The sequence below is a fragment of the Polyodon spathula genome, chromosome 58, assembly GCF_017654505.1.
Source record: "Polyodon spathula isolate WHYD16114869_AA chromosome 58, ASM1765450v1, whole genome shotgun sequence".
Classification (NCBI taxonomy): domain Eukaryota; kingdom Metazoa; phylum Chordata; class Actinopteri; order Acipenseriformes; family Polyodontidae; genus Polyodon; species Polyodon spathula.
In genome coordinates this window covers 799,903-822,747 of record NC_054591.1, presented here as the reverse complement: position 1 = coordinate 822,747, position 22,845 = coordinate 799,903, and the positions used below count along the sequence as shown (strand labels likewise).

The following is a 22,845-nucleotide window of genomic DNA, read 5'->3' as shown; positions in this document are numbered from 1 at the left end:
GTCTTGAATTTATGCATTTCCATTACATTTAACTTAGTGAATGTAAAAATAGTTGATCATTATAATAAATCCTGATAGGACAATAAACGTAATTTTTTTAAAAAAAGTAATTAAATAAATGTGATTCCCTGGCGCAGCAGCTAACAGCGCATTCTTTAATTTAATATAGAAGGAAAGCATTAATATCTTTAAAGAGATATAAATACATCATTCTACATGTCTTGTTGCAGCATTATGAACCTGAAACTCTCCAACAGTAATTATTAAAGAGGGTGCAATGTGACTGCACTGACGTGGCACGGCATGCTGCGTTTGAGAAATTGAGTGAGCTCTCATTGGCTTGCTAGTGCTGAGAACAGACTCCCACAGGTGGTTAGCAAAGGGAAGAATTCCTGCTATCTAGTTTGTATCCTTCTCACTATTCTAACCACTCCATCCACCCACTTTGTTTAAATCATTGCTGTAGTGACCCACAGCTTCAGATAGGAAGATCAAGGCAGTGATTAGCTCGAGTGATTCAGACACTGCCTAGCGTTTGGTAAGACTGAACAACACTTGCAGTACCAGTGTGAAGTGTGCTAGTCCTGTTTCTGCTTGTCATTGTGACATGATGGTGTGAATATTCACATCAGTAGTTTAAGTATAGTAAGTGTGCAGGGATGGAAATAAGACTCCTATTGCATAGCAGTTTCACCCATTCCATATTTTACTATGAGCTTGTTTAGCCACAGTGTACAGGCAACAAGTGTGTCTTATAAAACTCTTAGAGAAACTAGCAGTGGCTCAACCTGCTATGCAATGGGAGTCTTATTTCCATCTCTAAGTATGTGTAGTAAAAAATATTACAGTGTTAGTTTTGCTATCCAGAATAATGAAGGAACCCAGGGAATTCCAGAAGAACAAATCCCGCACGAGTGCCAGGCAGAGTCCAAGCTAATACAGTGGTCAGGCAGTTACTGGAAGTTAAAGGTTTAGGTTGGTCTAGCTAGCCCCTGTTTAGCGAACACTGCTTTCATTTGAGCAGTTGATTTTCTGTTTTTCCAATGCTAGACCATCCTGCACTCAGGATAGCATGGGGAGGGAGGCAGTGAGTGAGTGAATTATAACTCCATTACTGCCATCAGTTCCCAGCAATCAAATCACACCTCTGTATTACCTTATCATAATCTCCTAGCAATACTTTTCAATAACAGGGTTAGTGGCACACATCAAGTCTAACCTCGTGCCCTGGGAAACTCAGAATCCTTCACAACCCCTCTAAATGGAAGCAGGCAGTTCTGGAGCCAGGATGGTGAGTGCCTTGGCAATGACATTTCTATCAGTACTTCGTTCCTTACAGTACAGGGATGAAAATAAGACTCCTATTGCATAGCAGTTTCATCCATTCAAGGTTTTACTATGAGCTTGATTAACCACAGTGTATAAGGAACAAGCTCAGGTGTGTCTTATTAAACTCCTAGTAAAACCAGGAATGGATCAAACTGCTATGCAATAGGAGTCCACCCCTGCAGTATAACTGAAGATCCTTGAATTCTCTATTTAAATTAGTTTTCCAGGCCACCGAGCACCTCTGTTCCTCGGGACTGTTTTATGTATTGCATAGAAAAAGAACACACAATTCAAATATGTTTAAAATAATACTTTTTTTAATGACATTTCCATTGCAATGTATGCATGTACTAACAGCAACATTCAGAAGCAGGCATTATTGATTGATAAAGAGCCTTGTCATTTCAGAAGTGATCTTGGCTCTGACTTACTCAATTAGGTAATGTCTGTTAAAATTAATAATGATTTCTAGTATTTGTTAACTTTATTCATTATATAGAACTTAATAATAATAATAATAATAATAATAATAGAACAGAATGAGAAACAATTTTCCAAATGGGTTATTGTGCTACAAATGTTGTAGTGGCATTACAAGGCATTGAAAAATATTCCCCAGGTTAAAATTGTTAGTGGCCCACAAGGGGTTAAGTCCGCCTTGTTCCCCTTTTCGTGAATAGTCATCAGAGCCTGGGCTGAAATCAAATCCTGTCCATTAAACCTGAGCTAGTTATCAATTGCTCCCATGGCTTTAATCAGGTTTGCACAAACAGATTTTCACTTCTCTCAAATCACATTATCCAGACTCATTTAGTTGGAAAAATATTTTCTTTATTGCATTAGCTCTGGCCAGACACCCACTGAGCACATCGAACATTTTTACAGACTCTGTTCTCTGAAGAGTCAGTTTGGGGGAGGGGTGTGGCAATTTCCAGTGCTTCACTGCAGAGCCCAAACATTTGTTTAGTTTTTCATGCAGATATTTCCTGTTGACTCAGCGAAAGAAAACTGAACACAAAATCCAGTACATGTTGCTTGATTTTACAATCAACTGTACAAAAATCATATAATAATTAATATGTTTACAGAGTAGATGTATCTTTAGCTTGATCATTTCGCTGTATAAATGTCTCATTTTCATATGCAAAAAGTATTCTGGACAATGAAATATTCAGAATACAGGTATTTATAATACATGCATGCATGCACTAAAGACAAAAGTAAAGGGGCCAAATCTTTTTATATATTTTGCATAGTTTTTTGGGCTGAATATGGACTAAAATCCGAGCCTTTACACATTCTCAATTCTAAAGTATGGCACAATATCTGCCATAGTGACAAAAGTATTGTGAATACCGAGTTTACGGACTGGAAAACATAGAACAGACTGTCCAACTAGCCAAAAAAACTATTATAAAAGTTACAGTCTCCCAAACTTCATCTGTTATTAATACATTTGTAGCACAATAAAACACTGCAGTGGAGGGGCAAAATTCAGAAATACTGGACAGTCCAAGAGGACTTTCTCCAATAGGAGTTCATAATCAGACACTGGGACGTCTTCCCTGATTCATTAGCGTTGTCCTGGACCCTTTCCCCTTGATGGGACCAAGACACCCCCAGGAATCAGCCCACACTGTCCCACCCTGCTGTTGTGCCCTCCTGACATCCTGGACCTGTCCGCGCTTTGCAATCTGTTTGTAGGGATTTCTAAGGGGGAAGCATTGTCCAGGTAAGCAGAGAGAGGTCTCCGTAGGGTGATCAGAGCTGGACGTTATCAGAGAGATCTGTGTGGGTCGAGTCCTGGCTCACTGTTGTGTTCTCTGTGGCCGGGTCTTGACTGGTGATCTGCAGGGGGAGAGACAGCAGCTTTAGGGGTTCAATTTGGAAGTCCAAAGACACCAAGCCTCTCTGGGTTTTACAATGCTTAACTATACTTTACCTTGCTTTACTACACTTTGCTATGCTTTTACTATGCTAAACTTTTATAAGGGCTGTTTTTTGCCACTTAGAAAAACTTAATCTTACAAAATCAGCAATGAATAAATCTGAAAGATAATTGAACAAAGTGGCAATGTTTTCTTTGCTATTTATTTTTAATATAACATTGCAGTAACTGCTTAATCAGGAACCCATTTGACAGGAAACCTGTCATAGAGATAACACTAAAACAGAAAGCTGGATTTTCACAGGGACACACAGCACTTCGATGTCAATAGATTTTATGGTGGTCTGGCAGCAGTCTGGTATTTTAGAGTTGCGTGTTTTCTGTAGGACTGGAAACATCACAACACACAGAGAGACACAGTTTCTCACCCCATCAAACTTCATGTCGCTGTAAATTTCGTTCTTATCGATAAACGTCAGTAAAATCCAGTCGCACAGGAAGGAGCACTGTACCAAAACAAAGAGGAATTTGAACCCAAGAGCAAGCTATATTTAACAGTCACTTTTCAAGTTTATTAACTGCTAACAAGCTTACAGAACAAACACATTTATAAATGTGGTTTGCTTTTTTTGGGAATGGTCAATATGTAGTAGCCTATTAACCATTTCCTGTGTGAAATATTGAAAATAGCTGAGACACATAGTAAATATATTTAGACACATAATAAATATTTTCCATTGAAAACTTTTCCATTGCTTTATATGGGGAAAAAATGACATCCTCATATGAGGTCATCATGCATTTGCATCTAGAAGGGATTTTTTATCCGTCGCATGCATGAAAGGGTTAATGAAATAATAAATAAGGGCACAACACTGCAAGGGACTTCCATTTTAAAACTGAGATATTAAAAGTGTTCAGCAGAAACCAAGCTTACAATCCCTACAGATGTCATAGCGGCTACCATGTTGATAATGGTAGGGATGACGCTGAACTTCCCAGCCTAAATGAAAAAAAAAAAAAGGAATGGAATTAAAATCTATTGTTCTAATGCAATTAGTGAATGCCTAGCACTGTGTCTAATTCAACCCAAAAGTCTTTTTACAATTTCAGCTTTGGTTATGCTCATGTTGCAATATGCGTACCTCACCATGCACAATGACATCAATTCGCATCCCGAAAGCCTTGACCAGCGATCTGTACTCGCTGCCGTTCCGGCTGTAGTACTTTCCAAACCTGAGGAAGCAACCCGAAAAACATCAGCCAACGGGTCAGTCAGACAGCTGGGCTAACTGAACGATCGGCAAGAGTCTCGGAACAGAGCGAGGAACACACAGTGGCTCATAAAGGACAGTAGAGGGGGGGAAATGCTTTAAAAGATCACAAGCTAACCTAACTAAAGAAAACCGTTATGTCAAGATCATGAGATAAGTGATCTCATGATCTAGACATCAAAAAAAGTCACATCCTCAAGTGAGCCACCGTGGGAACAGCTGTCCAATGAGTTGAACTGATTAGAAACAGACAAATTAAGAAAAGTCACCCAGAGTGGGATAAAAATCCTAAGCTCTTGTAAGATGCAGGCAGAATCAGACTAGCATTTTCTTAAAACCAAACTCCTCTACTGTGACCCACCAATTAACTAACTGGCCCAGAAAAATTCATTGGTCCTTTGAATTCTGCGCATCGTTTAATTCCAAAGTCTCTCAAGTCAGCACCTTCCTTGACATTGTTTTAAGACGGCTGTTTAAATGTAACTAAGTGCTCTGATCTGCAGCCTCCAGGCCCTTTCTACTGACTGAATAAATAAACTGAAGTTGCTTGACTGGGATTTGCCTGGGCCTGGGCGAGGCTCTCACCTGTAGTTGTATCCCGAGGAGATCAGGTCCTTGCGCAGGTCCAGCCGTCGGAAGGCGTACTGGGGGTAGCACTCCGAGGGGTCCAGGTCGAGGTTACACTTCCAGTTGATGAACACGCCGATCACCCCTCCCTGCAGGACACAACGTGCTGTGAGTTTGGCAGAGACCCCGTTTCAATAGGGACAGTATCCTGGATTTCCATTGGCTGAAGTTCAACACTATATAACTCAATCCCATTCCAAATTCATGTTTCACAATATGCTGTTAAATTTGATGCAGCACGGCGCATAGCTTTATAACATAACATCCGACAGCATTTTTTATAGCAATGGGCAAAAGCACTAGACCAGGGGTGTCCAATCACGGTCCTGGAGGGCCATTCCACTCCAGGTTTAACAAGTAAAATTATATAATGAACTACTGCAGGGTCTGGATGGAGGTTTAATTGGTTCAGATAAACAATTTAGAGCAGGGTTGGAACAAAAACCAGGAGTGGAACAGGCAACTTTGGCCACCTCTGCACTAGCCTCTGTTGACAGTCTACGACTACAATTTCTAGTAGATTTCACTGGAGAGTGAAGTCCTGTCTGTCTGTACATCTGTCTGCAGGGCAGGTGACCAATTCCCTGTCATGGGTAAGGAGCTGACTAACTAAAGACCTCTGCCAGTCTATCTGTCTGTAGGGCAAGTACAGGATTGAGCGCTTGGGAAAGATGAAGGAATGACAGACCGTACCGTCTCGCACAGCTCAGTGAAATTCTCCTCTGCTTGCTTTGCGATGTACCCCAGGGTGAAGACAGGGCAGTAGATGTTAGTGACTGCATTGTAAGTGCAGGAATGCAGATTTTTTTTCCCCTTGGTGTTTCCTCTGGAGAAAGAAAGTCAGCGTGAGGCAGGATGCCAGCTGTCTTACCATCTGATACCTTGTTGAACTGCCATGCCGAGTACGGTATTACAATGAGCTCCCAATCAACATCGCTGTAAGCTCTTGCGCGTTATGTTAGATGTTATTTTGGAAATGGATCAGTTAGCTGGTGGGACATTTCCAGTACAGATGAAAACCGCTTGTAATTGATAACAAAAACAGACATAAGATAAACTAATTGCATTGTTTTGCAGAGTCTCATCCATATTACTACGAGATCCTTGACAGATACACACAATATAGCACCGATTACCATCCTGGAACTGCTGCTGCCAAGCACATGCATTTCATTCCCACAGCAACCCCTTCAAACCCAATGGATCAAGCGAACCTCCCACCTGTGGACTCTGAATTTGGGGAAGTGGACAGTGTTTTTGATGAAGACAGTAAAGTTGATCGCCTCCTTCAGCGCCGGCTCCCTGGGAGGTAAATAAGAGACATTAGCAAGGAGTTTGCAGGGATGCAGGCTTACTGACAGCTTTACAAAGGGCCGCATAATATGCATAGGCCGCTTGGACCTGTGGAAATCAGTTTGCATCAGCTTTTGGGTTTGCAATGGAATAAAGAGAAAGGAACCGTCCTAAAAAAGTCCATTGCTTTGCATTTTAAGTCGGTATTTGTATCTTATTTATAGCTACTGGTACACTGTAACTTATACATGCAATACAGTCCATAGCAATGTATTGCTATTTCAACAGGATAGCCTGTGGCACATGTCCCGGACTTGCACAGAGGGTCATGCAGGGAGGCAATAAGGTAATTGGGAATGCAGTGCGGGGGGGGCCTGGGGTTGTGCTTGTGTCAGTGGAAACAAGGTTTGAGAGAGGGGCAGAGCTGGGGGTCTGAGTCCAGGAGTTACCTGACAGCTGCAAACTCCTCGATGGGGCACCAGGACTTGATCTGGCAGGTCTTGAAGGTTTGATTGTAATACGGCACGCAGAGCCCAGTCCTCTTACCTGCGGACAAAAAGACTGTTAGCGGCGCTGCACCATGGAGCGCGTTCTCAAGCTGGCATCTGAGATTCATTCAGGGCTCAAGCCCTTACCGTTTCCCTGCATGCCGATCTCCTGAGGGGTGCAGTCCGAGTCCTTGGTGCAGTTAGCACCTGGAACACTAAAATGCTGAAAAACAAAAATATTCGCTACATTTTAAATAGTTTGATTACTGCTTTTATTTCCAGAAAGGTGTACAGTCAGATGAGTGCTGTGTAATGTATATTATTGTATATTATTATTATTACTAGTATTAGTAGTAATAGTACTCCAAGATAAATATTTAGCAAACAAAATGCAGTATATCAGGCTAATTTAGTTTTATAGTTATTATAGAATTGGGAATTAGTTTTGCTGATCCAGTGGCTAACATTGCTAACAAACATTCAGCCCACAACTGAGAGGTGAGGTTATTTTGGAAAAGTCCCAGCTGGATTTATTAGCGTGCCAGATGAGTTTTATTCCAGCATGACAAATCAACCCAAAGTGAAATAATTACTGTGGTCTTCACAGTGTCCAACTAAAGTTGCATTCGCTGTCTACTCTCTTGTTAAACATTAAATCAGATCACAAGGAGTATCCAGAGAATTTGATTAGGCCCGATCGTTGGATCATTAAGATTGAGTTTCAGCCGTGGGTTTTCTGAAATGCATTTTGATCCTGGCTAAAAGGATTTTTGAGAAAGCTGCTGCTCTGAGAAACTGGAGGGTTATGTCAGCTCCTCCACCTGTAGCTTCGTGGGATTAGAGAGCGGTAGAAACCCATCTTACCACGTCAGCCCTTTCAGAAGTGCAGAGGTCACAGTCAGTCATTTAGGACCAGCGCTGGGGGGGTTAAACGATGACTCTCTATTGCTGTTTGCCTGGATCAATAGCCTGGCTTACCAACTATTGCTTCTGAAAAGTGTTAAAAAGTTCACCACAGTATTTACTATAGTTTAGAATGATTTACCATGATGTTTTTAATATCCTTTACCATATTCCTCTTTATAATGTTTACCTATGCTTTACCATGTGTCCACCATGTGGTACACTTTTCAATTGTTATGGGCTTCTGTGCACAGTGCAACGCTTATATTTAAGACACAATGTTTTCTGTAATAGCTGGTAGGCATGGCAAATAAGGATCTGAGCCACATCAATAAGTGATAATAATACAATATAAATATCAGGGGAATGTAGCTGATATAGAGTATGTCTTTTTGGCTGGACTGCCACACTAGCTTCATCGCGGGCAGCTCACCTCAGCACACACACCCTGTCTCTGGTTATGAGTCACTTCTTTCCGCAGAATAGCGCTGATGACATCACCGCCCTGCGATTGAAACACAGCGAAAGCATGAAAGCATTGTCAAGCGTTTCTACTGCATTTGTCTCTGATCATTTAACATCAATTAATATTGCTTATTGCCTTTTCTAATGCCCACTTCCCTTTAAATGGAGCTTGCAATCACTGACATGAGAGGCTGTTGCACCTCATTGCCAGTCAGCAAAACAAACTCAAAGCACCCTAACAAAATCACTTCCCCAAAGTGCAATTTGCTCCTGTAACAAAACCTGTAGAAGAAAACAAATTAAATCAAGATGATTGTATGTTACTGTAATAAACAGATTCATTTATTTCATAAAAGAAAGGTTTGATTTTAGTGAAAATCTGGCCAGAAGAATATGCCCAGTAGTGGAGACTGTTAAAGATGGAGAGAAATCCTTTCAGAAGTGCAATCAGCGAGTAACATCCTTTGAAGGTAGTAATTGACGAGAATAATGCATTGAGAACACTTTATTATTATAAAGCAAGAAGCAAATGAGTTGACAGCCACAGTCAAATAACACATGCACAGAGAAAGCTTTTTACTATGAAGAAACTAGAAGCAAAAGTCGACTGGCGTTCAAACCCAGGGGAAACACGCATGTGCACGTGATATACAGTACAATGTACTTCAGCTATACATTGAGCAAAAAATGTAACACGTGGCGACAGGAGACCTTCGTTCAATTGTTGCTCGTTGCATTAAAAAGAACTCATATGTGTGTCATGACAACGTATTTAGGATGTATTTTGGACAAAACCCCCTTTTCAGCTTTGTAGAAAGAAAAGTCAAAGTGCAGTAACCTGTAAATATAAAAAATAAAACATTTGCAGCATTGTGTTTACTTTTCTTTCTACAAAACTGAAAAAGGGCTTATGTCCGGAAAAAAAAATCCTGAAATACATTATTTTTTTCAATAATTTAAACCTTTTGTGTACGTCCACAAATACATATATACACACACACACACTGTATATATGCATGTATAGATACAGTAGTGGAGAGGCTCGGGGTCAGCGTTCTCACCTCTGAAGGCCTGACATACTCCACCATGTCCTGCACTGTGTCCCCTGACAAGGCGATCCCCTTCATCTTGGTGTAGATGGAGCTCTCAGGACCTGTCTCAATCTCCTGGTAGGCTTTCTGAATGATGAACACGTACCTGCGAGGAGAGGCACAGTCTGGCTGAGGGCGAGGGCAAGGGACAGGGGTTCAACTCTAAATTGGTTTCAGTATCTTCCTTACTGCCTCCCTCCTCCTCCCTGCTTCAGTACTTCATTAAGCTGCATTACTGTAATCAGTGAAATCATGCCTAAGTGAGTGGCAGGTCTAATGGGGAACCTGCACAAATCTAAACCAAAACAGAATCCTGTATGAGGCATATTCATCATGTAGATTAGGAAGAATGCACTAAAGAATCATCTTCCTTCCAAACTCTGAGTGACAATCCCGCTCTCTTCAGACTTCTTACACTCAGAAAGTGAATTCAATTCCCTTCTGTTGCCAAAACATCCCACTTTAGCCCATTAAAGAGAGAGCAGTTTTGAACATCATTTCATTGCTTTTTTTTTTCTTTTCAAAGGTCGTATTGTCACATGATTCGAATGGACCAGTCCTGGCACTTAGGCACTTAGTTCAAAGGCAGATTTCAAAGCAGAATGATAATAACTCACTATTGGAGGAGAAGAATAAAAAACAAAACAAAACAAAACAAAAAATTCCATGCATGAAATATTGAAAATTGCTGACAAAAAATTTAGTTTTGGACACATTAAAAATGTTTTCTTTTTTTTTTTTCCTTGCTTTACACGGCATCCTCATCATGCATACGCGTCTTCCACGTGTCCCCACATAAAGACTAGAAGACAGGTTTTTGTTTGTATCTGTCCCCATGTGAGGTCGCCGTGCATGAAAGTGATAAAAGGGCATTTGAAGGTTCAGGACTTTACAGTGATTTGAAAATGAAGCGATTGAAGATATAACCCAAAAGGAGAACGCAACACGAACCGAAAGTATTTCAATAAAACTACTTTATTAATGTGCACACTTGGGACTGAACTGGAAATACGTGTAAACAAAGGAAAATGACTGTATCCATGGTTACCAACTTCACAGAAGCTCATCGGAGACTATTTCCAGTTTAAATACAAGACATAATCCACTCAAGGCTTGCAGGGCAACCAGTTTATACAATTTCTAACCAGATTAGTATAAACCAGTAGCTCTCTATTGGGAACCATTAAATAAAAATAAACCACACGACCAGTATAAAAAAGCACTGCCAAGCAGTTGTTGCTCAGTAGCTGTGTTTTCCAGAAGTTTTTTATAGTTATCTACCAGTTTGTACCCCAGAGTGGCAGCTCGTCTCCTGGTGTGAAAATACGAGCTCTGGGTAAATTCCCTGAAACCTCAGAAGTAATGAAACAAGCTCACTTACCATGTGAAATAGGTGACAATGAGGAACTGCACAAACCGATAGATAATTCCTAAAGGCCTGTTCCTCACCACCATAATTTTTGCAGTCTCATAATCCCAAAATCCCACAAAACAATCCACGATTATGCCCTTCAGACCCATCTCTGCTGCGTTTGTTTCAAATCCTCTTGTTTTACCCAACAGTGGGGATGCTGTGTCGATGGTTCTTAGTGTGTGGCACTCCCTCTCCCTCTCCCTCTCTTTGTTAACAGCCTTCCTTTCCTCCCCACTTAGATTGGCCTGTGGTTCTCCACACCACTCCTCCCAGCTCTATTTCAGAGTTTGATGACATGAGAGGCGCCCTTTTTTCCATTAAGCAGTTCCCAGTCTTGATCCTCAGGGAGCACTAATAGTGTAAGTTTTTGTTTAAACATGTTGTCTGATTATACATCAAAGTGAAGCGTAAAATAAACATATTGAAAGTATTGAGGCTGTCCGTAAATTAAGTGTAACGTGCAATGAAGAGAGTCATTTTTATTAATAATAATAATAATAATAATAATCTTGCAATAAATTACAGTGAGTCTTAGTGGGGTCAAGTTGTGGAGCACACACTTCTATAAGACTCTACAGAGTAATGCTTTACCCACTTCCACACCTCCCACACACACAACAAGCTGTACAATTTGAGCAAAGCAACAGACAGGCAATGATGCCATGCTATTGTCAAACCAGTGCACATATTTAGGCTAAAAATGTTGAGTTTTTGTATTTATATAATTAAGGCAGAGACTGGTGTGCTGCAGTACTATGTGTAGATCGAAATCTGTAGATTCTGCTGCTGCTTTGAATCTGTAAATCGATCAGAGCTCTATCATATCTTTTAGAACATAAGAGAAAACAAGGGCAGCCAGCAAGATGTGCTGTTTTTTAATAATAAACACTACTATATATATATAACAGCTAATTACAGCAGGATCCAGGGAGGGAAGCATGGCCATCAAAGAGCTGCTCTAAATTTGTCAGATTTCAAGGTGCATTAGCCTTTTTTAATAAAGACCCATTTGCTTTACTGATTGCATTGTTCCTCCCTGTCTGCTCTGCCTGCTTCCTGGAAGCTTGACAATCTGCTTCTCAATACAGTGCTATCACCCCAGAGCCTTTCTACAGCTCAGGAAACGTGTAGAGAATCGATTTCCCATTAAAACCAATTACCTTTTAATGACAATCACTGGCGAGACTTTCTACAGACTGACCTCGTAGCCAGTGCCTCATTATCACAGCATGTGGATCCTAACCACGTTACTCCCCCATTACAGGGGTCAGCTTACCTTCTTTAAAGGGAATTTCAACACTGTTTCTTGAAACCCGAGTCATTGCCCAATCTTGGATATTTTCGTGTGTCTGAAAGAATACAGATTTTCATTTGTTACCTGATTAGCATGGATACTATTTTTCTTTATTATTTGGAAATGTGTTCTCCAACAATCGACCATTTCAGATAAAGCTATCTTGTTTACCATATTAAAAGCACAGCAAAGTACAGTAAGGGATAGTGGAAGCGTGGTAAAGCATTGAGATGCATTGTGAAGCCTGTGGAGGAATGGTAAAGCATATTAAAAAACCAGGGAAAAAGCATAAAATAAGCGTGGGAAAACAGCAACATTACAGTGCAAATGTACTGTGATCAGAAGAAATGTAATCTCATACTAAGTCTGGCCCACTGCCTCTTTTCACTTAGTTACAGGGCAGACAGCCTTAAGTCACACCTCAGTCAAAGCCAGTCCAAGTCTCTTATACAAGTACGTTCAGTGTGTTGAGATCCTGGGTGCCTGGCCAGTATGGGCCACTGTAGATCACGGAGGGCAAGCAGGTGCTGATGATATGCCCTCCTCATCCTGCGGGCCTGCCAGGGTCAGTGCAGAGATCACTGTATGATTCCCAGCCAAGCAACCTGGCAGTGCCAGGTCATGAACCTGCGCTTCCCTGACTGCATAAGTCACTTTGCACACCACACAGCAGTGCCTTCACCAGGTGAGTCGTACGCGCATTCTACATAATGTTGTTTATTTAACATGACTGAACTGAAAAAGGGCTTCTGATTACTCTTGTTAGATGAGTACACGTGTGAGAGAACCGCTTACATCGCACTCCACCCCATTACAAATAAACACACAACTATTCAAATCACAGTACTGTCAGCTTTGCCACACTCGATTAGTGACTGATAGATTTCTCTTTGATTTGTATTAGTTTTCATCTTAGAATACAATGCTTCGCATTCGCAGCCTCTGGGTTTTCTGTTTAACTCTAATTGAAAACAAACAAAAAGCACGACAAACCATTCTGGAGAAATTCATCACGCACTGTATCGTCCCTTGCTACGGCAACTAAACAGACACTCATAGCCGGTCAACTAAATATATCAATAAAAATAGGGGCCGTGCCTTCGTCCGCCTGTTAAATTAATTTAAACTATGATACCGCATTATTTCATATAGTGTCTTCAGATAAGAAAACATAATTTATATCTACAACATATGAGGCAAAAACAGCTATATGAATGTCTAAAACCGCCCAAATGAAGCGGAACTGAACGGAGTTTTGAACAGGCGCTAGTGCAGAGAGCTTTTGACCCGCTGGTCCTGGGAGGAGAGTGTGGCTCCCACGTGTGTAAGAGATCAGGTTTGCTGGTGGATTTTGGAAGATCGGCGGAATTGTAAAACGTCGATAAACATCAAACATGGGAGGTGTGGAGAAAAAGAAGGTAATGTTTTACAGTGACAGTATTTCTAATTTAAGCAATTTAATTCAATATGTGATTGTGTTTAATGTATTTAACACCGACGGGGAAATGTAATGTATTTAATTAGTACTGTGTACACTGTTTCACGCATTGCCGGACAGTTCAGCGAAAAAGCAACACATATTCTGGTCAAGTTTTACGTTTAACTATTAAGCAGATGGAAGAAAAAACGGGTTTATCCCATTTTTTCTTTATTTACGGTGCTTTAATTCCGAACTGTTTGGTTAGTATGAAAACACTAGGCTGCATATTGCAGAGATCCTTCTCGGGGTGTTTAACATGACTGCATCACAGAAGACAAGCCCGTACTGTACATGCAAATACGTTAGTGAGATATGCGCTTGGTCACACGACATATCACATGTTTGACAGGTTTGCCGGTCTTGCCTAGATTATGACATGTGCGCAATACACCGCTTCTCTGCGTGATATATTATAAACTGTGTAGCCTTTGACGTGGACAGAGTACTTGTCAGTGTAAGAATATGCATGCATACTGAAAACACGGTTCCCAGAGCACCGCCTAGATTTCAGTGCAGAGCCTTGAACGTACACTCAAACATTAGTCCAGATCTTGTCGTTGTGTTGGTCTTCTTTAAAATTGTGACTGGCAAAAAACTATGTGAACTTCAGCTTAAATTGCCTTCCTTCAAAATGTAGTTCATGTTACAAAAGAAGGTAATAATTTGAGTTCACAAGTGCTGTATCAATAGCAAATCAGTTTGTTTAGGAAAATGATTCAGTGTTTTAAAATGATCTGGGTTGGCACACCTAGTCTTGGGTGGTCTGATCAGCTTGCCCGTTGTGTGCAGTGCTGGTAGGTAGACGGTTGTGTAAATCCCTTTTGTCCTTCTCTCCGTGACAGTATGAGAGGGGAGCAGCCACCAACTACATCACCAGGAACAAGGCCCGGAAGAAGCTGCAGCTGAGCCTGGCTGACTTCAGGTTCGATTCCTGGTGGAACGCTATTCTAATATCCCTGTTTGACTGCAGCAGTGCATTTTCATTTAGAACAGTTGTTTCCGTCATGGGAGTATGTGGTTTGAGAGGGGAGGAGTGTAGTTGTAGCAATAGTGGATTATGCCACTCATGCCACTGTTAGTAATTTTTTTTTAATGAACCTGTTTCAGGTTGATCATTAACATCTGATTCCTATAGACTGACCTGCCTCTGCTGTGCCCCCAGCCTCACACTCTCACTCTAATTCCCTGCCTGCTCTCTCTCAATCCCCCAGGCGCCTGTGTATCCTGAAGGGAATCTACCCCCACGAGCCCAAGCACAAGAAGGTGGTGAACAAGGGCTCCACAGCCCCCCGCACCTTCTACCTGCTCAAGGACATCAGGTTCCTGCTGCATGAGCCTATCGTCAACAAATTCAGAGAATACAAGGTATGACAAGCAGGGGTCTAGCAAGACCAGCAGACCCGTCGTTGAAGACGCAGAAAAATGCATTTTCTAGGGAACGTTTATCTACTTTTACTTGTACCTAGGAATAATTCATTGTCTTGCACTACAGTTAAATTGCAAGTTTCAGGCATTCGAAGAGGAATTACAGGTTTTTCAGAGATTCTGTGAAGTATTGTTTTTGTTACTTTGATTAGTTCGTGAATTCTGTAGTGGCCTCATGTCTGTGTTAAGGATATTTGAGCTATAAAGAACTCCAAACACATTTTACAAGTACTTCTCAGATGTTCCTTTTAGAGTCTGACTAGAGTCTCTCTCTGGTCAGGTTTTTGTCAGAAAGCTCCGGAAGGCGTACGGGAAGGCAGAGTGGACAGCGGTGCAGAGACTGAGAGACAACAAGCCTTCGTACAAACTGGACCACATCATCAAGGAGAGGTGAGCAGCGCTACCAGCTTTCAACACCGGGAGGCGCTGTATCATTGAGTTTTTAAATGTAGTTAGAGCAGCTCTTGTCTACCTGACGTGTTGTATCTGTTCTGCTGGGTGTGTGTGTGTGTTGACGGCGAGGTTGGTGTGTTGCAGGTACCCCACATTCATTGACGCTCTGCGTGACCTGGACGACACTCTCTCCATGTGCTTCCTGTTCTCCACCTTCGCTCGCACGGGGAAGTGCCACGTGCAAACCATCCAGCTGTGCCGACGACTCACTGTGGAGTGGATGAACTACATCATCACCTCGCGCTGCCTGCAGAAGGTACAGGCCGTTTGTGTGAACTGCAGTTTAACACGCAGGGGCTGTGAGTGGGGTAGCGTGGCTAGAGCCGAGGGGGTGTGACACAGGGGTTATACCTGTGGGGCTGGGAGGCAGTGTGGCTTAGTGTTTGGGACGCAGGCTGGCCTGTAAAGCCATTGTTTTAGGAAGTTGCTATTCTTCTGAAGGTAGAGAGAATGGGGAATGCAAGCCCAGCTGAAATGCTGTTTTTGATTCTTTGTTGATTTTTTAATTTTCTTTCCCCAGGTCTTCCTGTCCATCAAGGGTATTTACTACCAGGCAGATGTTCTGGGGCAGCTTATTACCTGGCTGGTGCCTTATCAGTTCGCTCACAATGTAAGTTTATGTGCAGAGTACCACCAGCTACATTATATTAAAGTACAGTTAAAAATACTCAAAGATAACATTAGGTGCCAGATCCATTATTGTGAATGGCTGGAAAATGGCATTCATTGGATTTGTTTAGAATTGTAGAAGGGGTGATGAAAGGAATGACTGTGAATAATAATCTAATAAATGTGTATGAGTCACAATAGAAGAGGGGGGAGGATCATGTGCAGAGTCATGGTTAAACAAGTTCAGGTTTTTATAAAAATCCCAATAAAACAAACAGAGCAGGAGGGTGTGAATGTTTAAAGCAACCATGTCCACAGATAACGAATACTGAGTCTGGTACCCGATCAATAACATTTTTTGACTTCCTTTTTATTTGAAAACCTTAATAGCTGCAGTGGGAGAAGGCATTAATAATTAACATCCAGACCCAGTTAATGGCTAATATAACCGTGCTGCCAAGCTTCAAGTCCTGGGGCTGAGCTGCAAAATGGCTGTTGAACTGCTTTCCCTGAATTATTTTAGAGGTGGCTGCAGACCACCTAAACCCTTCAGCACTTCTGAATGTCAGACAGGAATCCTGCATTGCTGGCCCCTTTAAATCACACCCGTGTGAATATGTTTGCAGGAGGATCACATTTTACTGTTGATTGATCCTGATTTACTATCAGACTGTTGGAGGTTAATGAGGCTGCTAATACACTGTGTGTGTGTGTCATTGCAGCACCCAACAGATGTGGATTACAGAGTGATGGCCACGTTCACAGAGTTCTACACCACCCTGTTAGGGTTCGTCAATTTCCGTCTGTACCAGACCCTCAACCTGGCCTACCCTCCCAAGGTAAGTGGGTGTCGGGGTACACTTTAGCAAACCTATACCTATTCCCCTACCTGTTATTGTGGAAGACACTGAGGATGCCTCACATAGCTATATATTTTACACTACCCTCACAGTTTCCTGACACTGGGAACTGTAGGGGATATCCTTGCTCTCCTGTCTTAATGAATTGCAGCCTGCAGTACCTCTTTGCACTGGTAGATGTCACTGTATGAAGTTGGCTGACTGCACTGCAGTTGTTCAAGTGTGTTGAGAGCTAACCTGCGCTCTGGTTTCCACAGCTGGACAGTAAAGACGAGGCAGAGCTGAGAGCAGAGAATGATGAGGCGTACGCCATGGACTCTGAGAGTTACCTGGAGGTACGCACCTGTCTGTCTGACTGTCTCTGTCTGGGATGAGCGAAGCCTAGCTCCGATAGATCAGTGACATTGATTTGTACACAGCATAGTGTGGTACAGGTGGGAGCTGAGCAGTTTGGTATGTTTTATTGTTCTTGCTTGGTTTTGAACAAAACAGCTAACCAACATTGGTTGTAGGATAAGGGTTAAAACAGTTTGGAAAACTGAAGGAACAATGAGAAGTGCCTTTTGAATATTATGTTTAAGTGTTTTATTTTGGCAGTCACTGTCAGTCTTATGTCTTTGAGGATAGATAACAAGGTACAGGTTTTATTTTGTTGCTGTTTTCTGTGCACTGGTTGGGTTCATCCTGTGCTGGCAGGGTCCCTTCACTCTGTCCTCTCCTTTCAGAAACTCTCGGCTCTCAGTGCCAGCCTGGCCCGTGTCGTCTCCTCCAGTGAAGAGGAGGAGGTGGAGCTGGATCAGTTCCCTGTGGAGGGGGTAAGGAGGGCGCGCCTGTCACAAATAACTATTTCACTGAACCTTCAGTGCAGCAAGCAAGTTATAACATCAGCACACCGAGCATCACTACTCTTACTGAAGAGAATAGAAACGAAACAGAAAAAATAAAAATGCTTCATTTGTTTTTTTTAGGACAATTTGCACCATTTTTTTTGATGAAGAAAAAAAAGTTGCATAACCTAATAACAAGGAACACAGTCATACTTTGAGTCCTTAATTGTGCCATTTGTCTGTCACTTGTATTGTAAGATCAGAAGTTTTAAAAATATAAACCTGTAGCAATTGACGTGTCCCAGTGTCTGTGTTTCTGGGTCTGGGCGAGCAGTGCAGGGTTGTGAAGGTGAGGTTTCTTAACTGTGTCGCTTGAACTCCACACATGAACACAAGTACAGGGGTGTGGAGTTCATCTTGACCCGGGAGAAATCCGCTTCGAGGGGATTGTGGCATTCTTACCGTTCCTCTGGGTTCCTCCTCAGGAGGATGTGGAGCAGCTGGAGGCCAGGCAGAAGGAGCAGCTGCAGACCGAGGCTCACAAGAAGATCTTCGAGGGCCTCAAGTTCTTCCTCAACAGAGAGGTGCCTCGGGAGCCCCTAGCCTTCATCATCAGGTCAGTCCGCTGCTAAAACCAGCTGGATTAACAACTGAAGAGAAGATAAATGCAATAAGAGAGCTAATCCCCCCCCCCCGGTTACCTGCGCAGGTGTTTCGGAGGGCTGGTGTCCTGGGACAAGTCTGTGTGTATCGGTGGGACCTTCGACGTGACAGACGAGACCATCACCCACCAGATAGTGGACAGACCCAGCCTGGACAAGCAGTACATCAACAGGTTAGGAGGGCTCTGAACAGGACCAGCTTCTAGCAGCAGCTAATAAGCTTCGTCTTGCATGTGTCAAGGTCAGAACACAATCAACACTACTGTAGGCAGCTGATCGGACAGACCTGGGTGTTCTCTCTGTCCTTTTAATGTCTGCCCCCCCCCCAAGCTGTGAGCCCCTCTAGTGCATGACAGGGGCGCTCTCCCTTCTTTGGCACTGTGAACACACAGCTCACAAAGGCCTCTTTCAGTCTCTCGCCCCCCTGGACATCAATGCAGCTCTTTCTCTGGAGACTTCCTGAGGGAGGAAGCTGGAGTCATGGGAGCTTGGCCATTGTTCCTGTTATTAACCCCTTCCGAACAGGCCAGGGTGCTTTATCAACTAGAAATGGTACCTTTTTGTGAAATGAACAGATATTAAAGCCGATTTCCTCAAGCATAACGCTAATTGCACTGATACACTGCTCTTTAACTCTCCGTGTGCCTTCATTGCAGTTAGTTGTAAGGTTGTACAGTACATTGACCCCGCGCTGTGCTTGCACTGCAGGTACTATGTGCAGCCCCAGTGGGTGTTCGACTGTGTCAATGCCAGTCTGCGGTTGCCTGTTGAGGATTACTTCGCTGGGGTCACTCTGCCACCCCACCTGTCCCCCTTTGTGGTGGAGAAAGACGGGGACTATGTACCGCCAGAGAAGCTACGACTGAGAGCCCTGCAGCGTGGAGAGAAGCCAGGTAAGCACAATACTAGGAGCTAGCTCCAGTGGTTGCAGGAAAGAGGTCTAGTCCTGTTTTTCGTTTTCATTTCCTTTTTAAAATCAATTTCCAGTTCTTTCAATGGAATTGGAATTGATATTTTAGAGACATAGTAATAATTGTGCTTTTGTTCAGCTGTTTTGATTTGAAGCCAGTTGATTGACAGTGAGTTCATTTTAACAGGGTGCTGCTAATTGCAGTTTTGATCAGTGATGTGTTGGAACTGATTGAAAGGGAGTTGGAATGGAAATTTGGGAGTTGATTTTAAAAAGGAATTGGAAATAGAATTGGATTTGAAAAACAGGAATTGACCCCAACCCTGGATGTTTGTGCATACTTCCTGCCAGAGCACAGGATTAATTAATTAGAAACTGTCAGTGTTTTTGTAAAACAAGTTTTGAAACAACTACCCAACATCTGTATGCATATGAGGGAAATAAAGTTGCGTTCCAGTTTAAAGTTAGTGTCTCAGTCCTGGGGTCATGTTTTCTCTTTTCACAGAGAATGCAGAGAGCTCAGAGGAAGAGGAAGATGAGGAAGAAGATGACAACGATGAGGAGGAGGGATCTGACGATGAAGATCTGGATGAGGAAGAGGAGTCAGACGAGAGAAACCTGAAGAAGATGGAGCAGCAAAGAGCACAGGGCAAGGTACTGCCGTGCAAATAAAATCCGTACACAGGGATCACATACAGTCCATACACAGGGATCATGTATCGTCCATACACAGGGATCACATACACAGTCATCACATACAGTCCATACACAGGGATCACATACACAGTCATCACATACAGTCCATACACAGGGATCATGTATCGTCTATACACAGGGATCACATATACGGTCACATACACTCTACACATAGTGGGATCAGATACCCCAAAGCTAAGAGACTCGTAGTTTGTCTTTTGTTATTGTTGAGCTAAAAAAAGTAGTTTGGCAGGTGAAATGTTTGAATGCGATTTGCAGTACTGTGGTTGTGCCCTCCCCTCCTCTCCCAGGCCCTCCCAGTGAAGGTGACGGCAGGCAAAGTGAAGGCAGAGAACAGGGCTCGCTCCGAGCAGGAGGAGCAGGCTGAGGAGAAGAGGCTCGCCATCATGATGATGAAGAAGAGAGAGAAGTACCTCTACGACAAGATCATGTTCGGCAAGAAGAGGAAAGTCAGAGAGGTAAGCCACGCTGTCTTCAACAGGGCTCCTCTATTTCACAGTGTATAGGGATGGGAATAAGACTCCTATTGCAGAGCACTTTCACTACCAGGTTGATGAGTCACAGTGCATCAGCATCAAGCTCACGTGTGTCTTAAACTCTGAGTCAAACCAGGAACAAATCAGACTGCTGTGCAATGGGAGTCTTGTTTCCTTCCTTGCTTTGGGGCCACATGGCTAAAAGCTTTTGAGTTTCACTGAAGGATATGATACTTCTCTAAGCTTTTGTCATGATAAGTCGCACCTATAACCAAATTTGACGGCTATGGTTGTATTTCTGGTTTGTTGCCTCAGGCACATCAGAGAACCCAAACATGCTCCTGCATTGTAATCCAGGACATGCTCATACAAATTTATGAGCCACTAATGAAGCTGAAAGCGCTCACACGAAATAGGAAGAACCTGATTTTAATATGGATTAAACAAGTGTGTTTTTAACACCTTTGGGGGATTTTAACCCAGTTCCATTTCCTCCCCCACAGGCAAACAAACTGGCTGCGAAAAGGAAAGTCCATGATGAAACGACCAAGGCTGAGAAAAAGAAGAAAAAGGCCAAGAAATAGATGAAGAAAGGAACTGCAGGAATGAGGTGACGGTCCGAGAGACGGTGGGGGTGGTGTCATGTTACATACACACGGCAGAACATTATTTTAAACGTGGATTTAAACTACTGTCTGAAAGCAGCAGGAGAAATGAGTGGCTTTGTATCAGAAGCTTGTTATGAAATCAAACAGTTGTCCATTTGTCTAATAGCCTGCCCCAATAAAATGAGTAAAATTCTCAAGAGGATTATCGTACAAGTGTGTGTAAACCCATAGTGCCCCAGGCTCAATGTTAGTGATTTTCACTTTTACTGCTAACGGGGCAAATTAAAATCTTCAACACATTAATTTGAATCCGTTGAGAGATGTGAAGAATTTGCATTGCTTTTCATTAAGTGTTCAGGTAACAGTGCACCTGTCCTAGTTTTAGGGAAATTGAATCTACTGTACAAACCATTACTGAAGGTTGTTTTCCATTTGTATCTTTTTATAATGAACCCCCCCCCCCCCCACACACACACACACACACTTAACTAAAACAAAAATAATGCAAAATTATGTGAAGAGTGTGATTTTCTAGGTCATTGCATACTACAAACTGCAACACAGGATCCCTCCTCTCTCAACTGTACTAGGAGGTGAAGGGTTAAGTTGGGTGCCAGCCCCAGTGTGAGTTTTGTTTAAAAGTTAAATCAATTGTATTCTGTCAAGAAACTGTATAAAAAAAACTTTTTTTCTTTATATTGTACGTAATAAAACTTTAAACAATGGTCAGGTTGCATTTGTTTTCTTTACTTGTTTATTTTTACCAACACATTTTTTAACATTTACAGTTTTTAAAAACGGTTCTTACCCACTGTTTACTGGCAACGTAAAGACATAAATTCATTTAAGGGTCTAGTTAAGTAATTGAGACCTCGGTTGGAATGAAAACCAGCAGCCACAGGGGGTCCCCAGGACCGAGTTTGAGAAGCCCTGGTATAAAGGGAGAAGTTTGGAGAGTTAGTTTAGGGGTCAGGCTGTTTAATCACCCACGCTATTCTACTTCAGGCCATTGTTACACAGCCCTGCACAGGCAGATAGAGTAAACCGAGCCAGGGCTACTGGTATTCACACAGCTTGAATAAAACCTGTTTAAAGGGGCCTGCTCTGATGCGAAAATGACTTTAGAACCAATTAGAAACAAGGTTCCACTTCTGTCTCGCTGCAGGTTGACTGGCACTTTGTTAAAGACGATGGAGGGGTTCTGTTCACTTGTGACTCATGACACCCTGCCTCTGAAAATGGGCTCTTTAATTCCCCCGGGGGCTGGTACACACTGTCACTGTTCATTAGCAGGGTGGGGGTTGGAGGACGACAGCTCATACAATCAGCCTGTGTTAGAGGCTGGAACAAAGGACAGCACCAGCCTGGTGCCAGACAGCAGCGTTGGGTGACAGTGTGATCCGAGAGGTGTCAGGTGTGTCCATCTTCACAGATAACGGGGCATCATTAACTCCTTAACGTAGGCCTAGTCTGCTGTGTGATATACAGAGTTTTGAGTATTTCCCAAGAACAAAAAAATTTATAAAATCCAGTTTGGTTAATCGAAGTTGTCTTAATTTAATCACCGTTTTCTCCACCTTAAAAATGTGGTTGATGCTATCTCTCACTGCTCTGTATAAACAAGGCTTGCACGCTTTGTCATTTGAAGTGACCCTTGCCCTCGATTTGGTGTGACTGTGCCACTGTCAGCCTGGTACTATCTGTTTCCAGGTAGCTTAATCATTACAATGTACTGGTGACAGTTCCTCATAT

The 22,845-nt window shown here is 42.5% G+C and overlaps 2 protein-coding genes across 6 annotated transcripts; one reads left to right on the top strand and one right to left on the bottom strand.

Annotated features, from left to right (window-relative positions):
* Nucleotides 1-1,680: 1,680 nt before the first annotated feature.
* LOC121307684 (P2X purinoceptor 2-like) lies at nt 1,681-13,181 on the bottom strand. 5 transcript variants are annotated; one of them, XM_041239920.1, is made up of 14 exons: nt 12,487-13,176; nt 12,049-12,121; nt 10,740-11,123; nt 9,329-9,464; nt 8,236-8,307; nt 7,047-7,122; nt 6,861-6,957; nt 6,340-6,420; nt 5,812-5,944; nt 5,077-5,207; nt 4,363-4,453; nt 4,155-4,220; nt 3,646-3,723; nt 1,681-3,177 (listed from the first exon to the last, which is right to left on the bottom strand). In XM_041239920.1, exons 3-14 carry the CDS (start codon nt 10,877-10,879, stop codon nt 3,091-3,093), a joined length of 1,188 nt encoding a protein of 395 aa, XP_041095854.1. In that variant the 5' UTR covers nt 10,880-11,123; nt 12,049-12,121; nt 12,487-13,176; the 3' UTR covers nt 1,681-3,090. The 5 variants fall into 5 exon arrangements, with proteins under 5 accessions (XP_041095854.1, XP_041095853.1, XP_041095855.1 ...); XM_041239919.1 differs by having other exon boundaries at nt 13,060-13,176; XM_041239921.1 differs by lacking the exon at nt 4,155-4,220 and having other exon boundaries at nt 13,060-13,181.
* A 189-nt stretch (nt 13,182-13,370) lies between these two features.
* On the top strand, nt 13,371-21,818 carry LOC121307764 (pescadillo homolog). The gene is made up of 15 exons (XM_041240039.1): nt 13,371-13,484; nt 14,389-14,468; nt 14,758-14,911; nt 15,252-15,361; nt 15,509-15,680; nt 15,945-16,034; nt 16,756-16,872; nt 17,151-17,228; nt 17,619-17,708; nt 18,206-18,336; nt 18,430-18,555; nt 19,091-19,275; nt 19,798-19,946; nt 20,300-20,467; nt 20,989-21,818. The coding sequence occupies exons 1-15, from the start codon at nt 13,461-13,463 to the stop codon at nt 21,067-21,069; spliced, it is 1,755 nt and encodes a 584-aa protein (XP_041095973.1). The 5' UTR covers nt 13,371-13,460; the 3' UTR covers nt 21,070-21,818.
* Nucleotides 21,819-22,845: the final 1,027 nt, after the last annotated feature.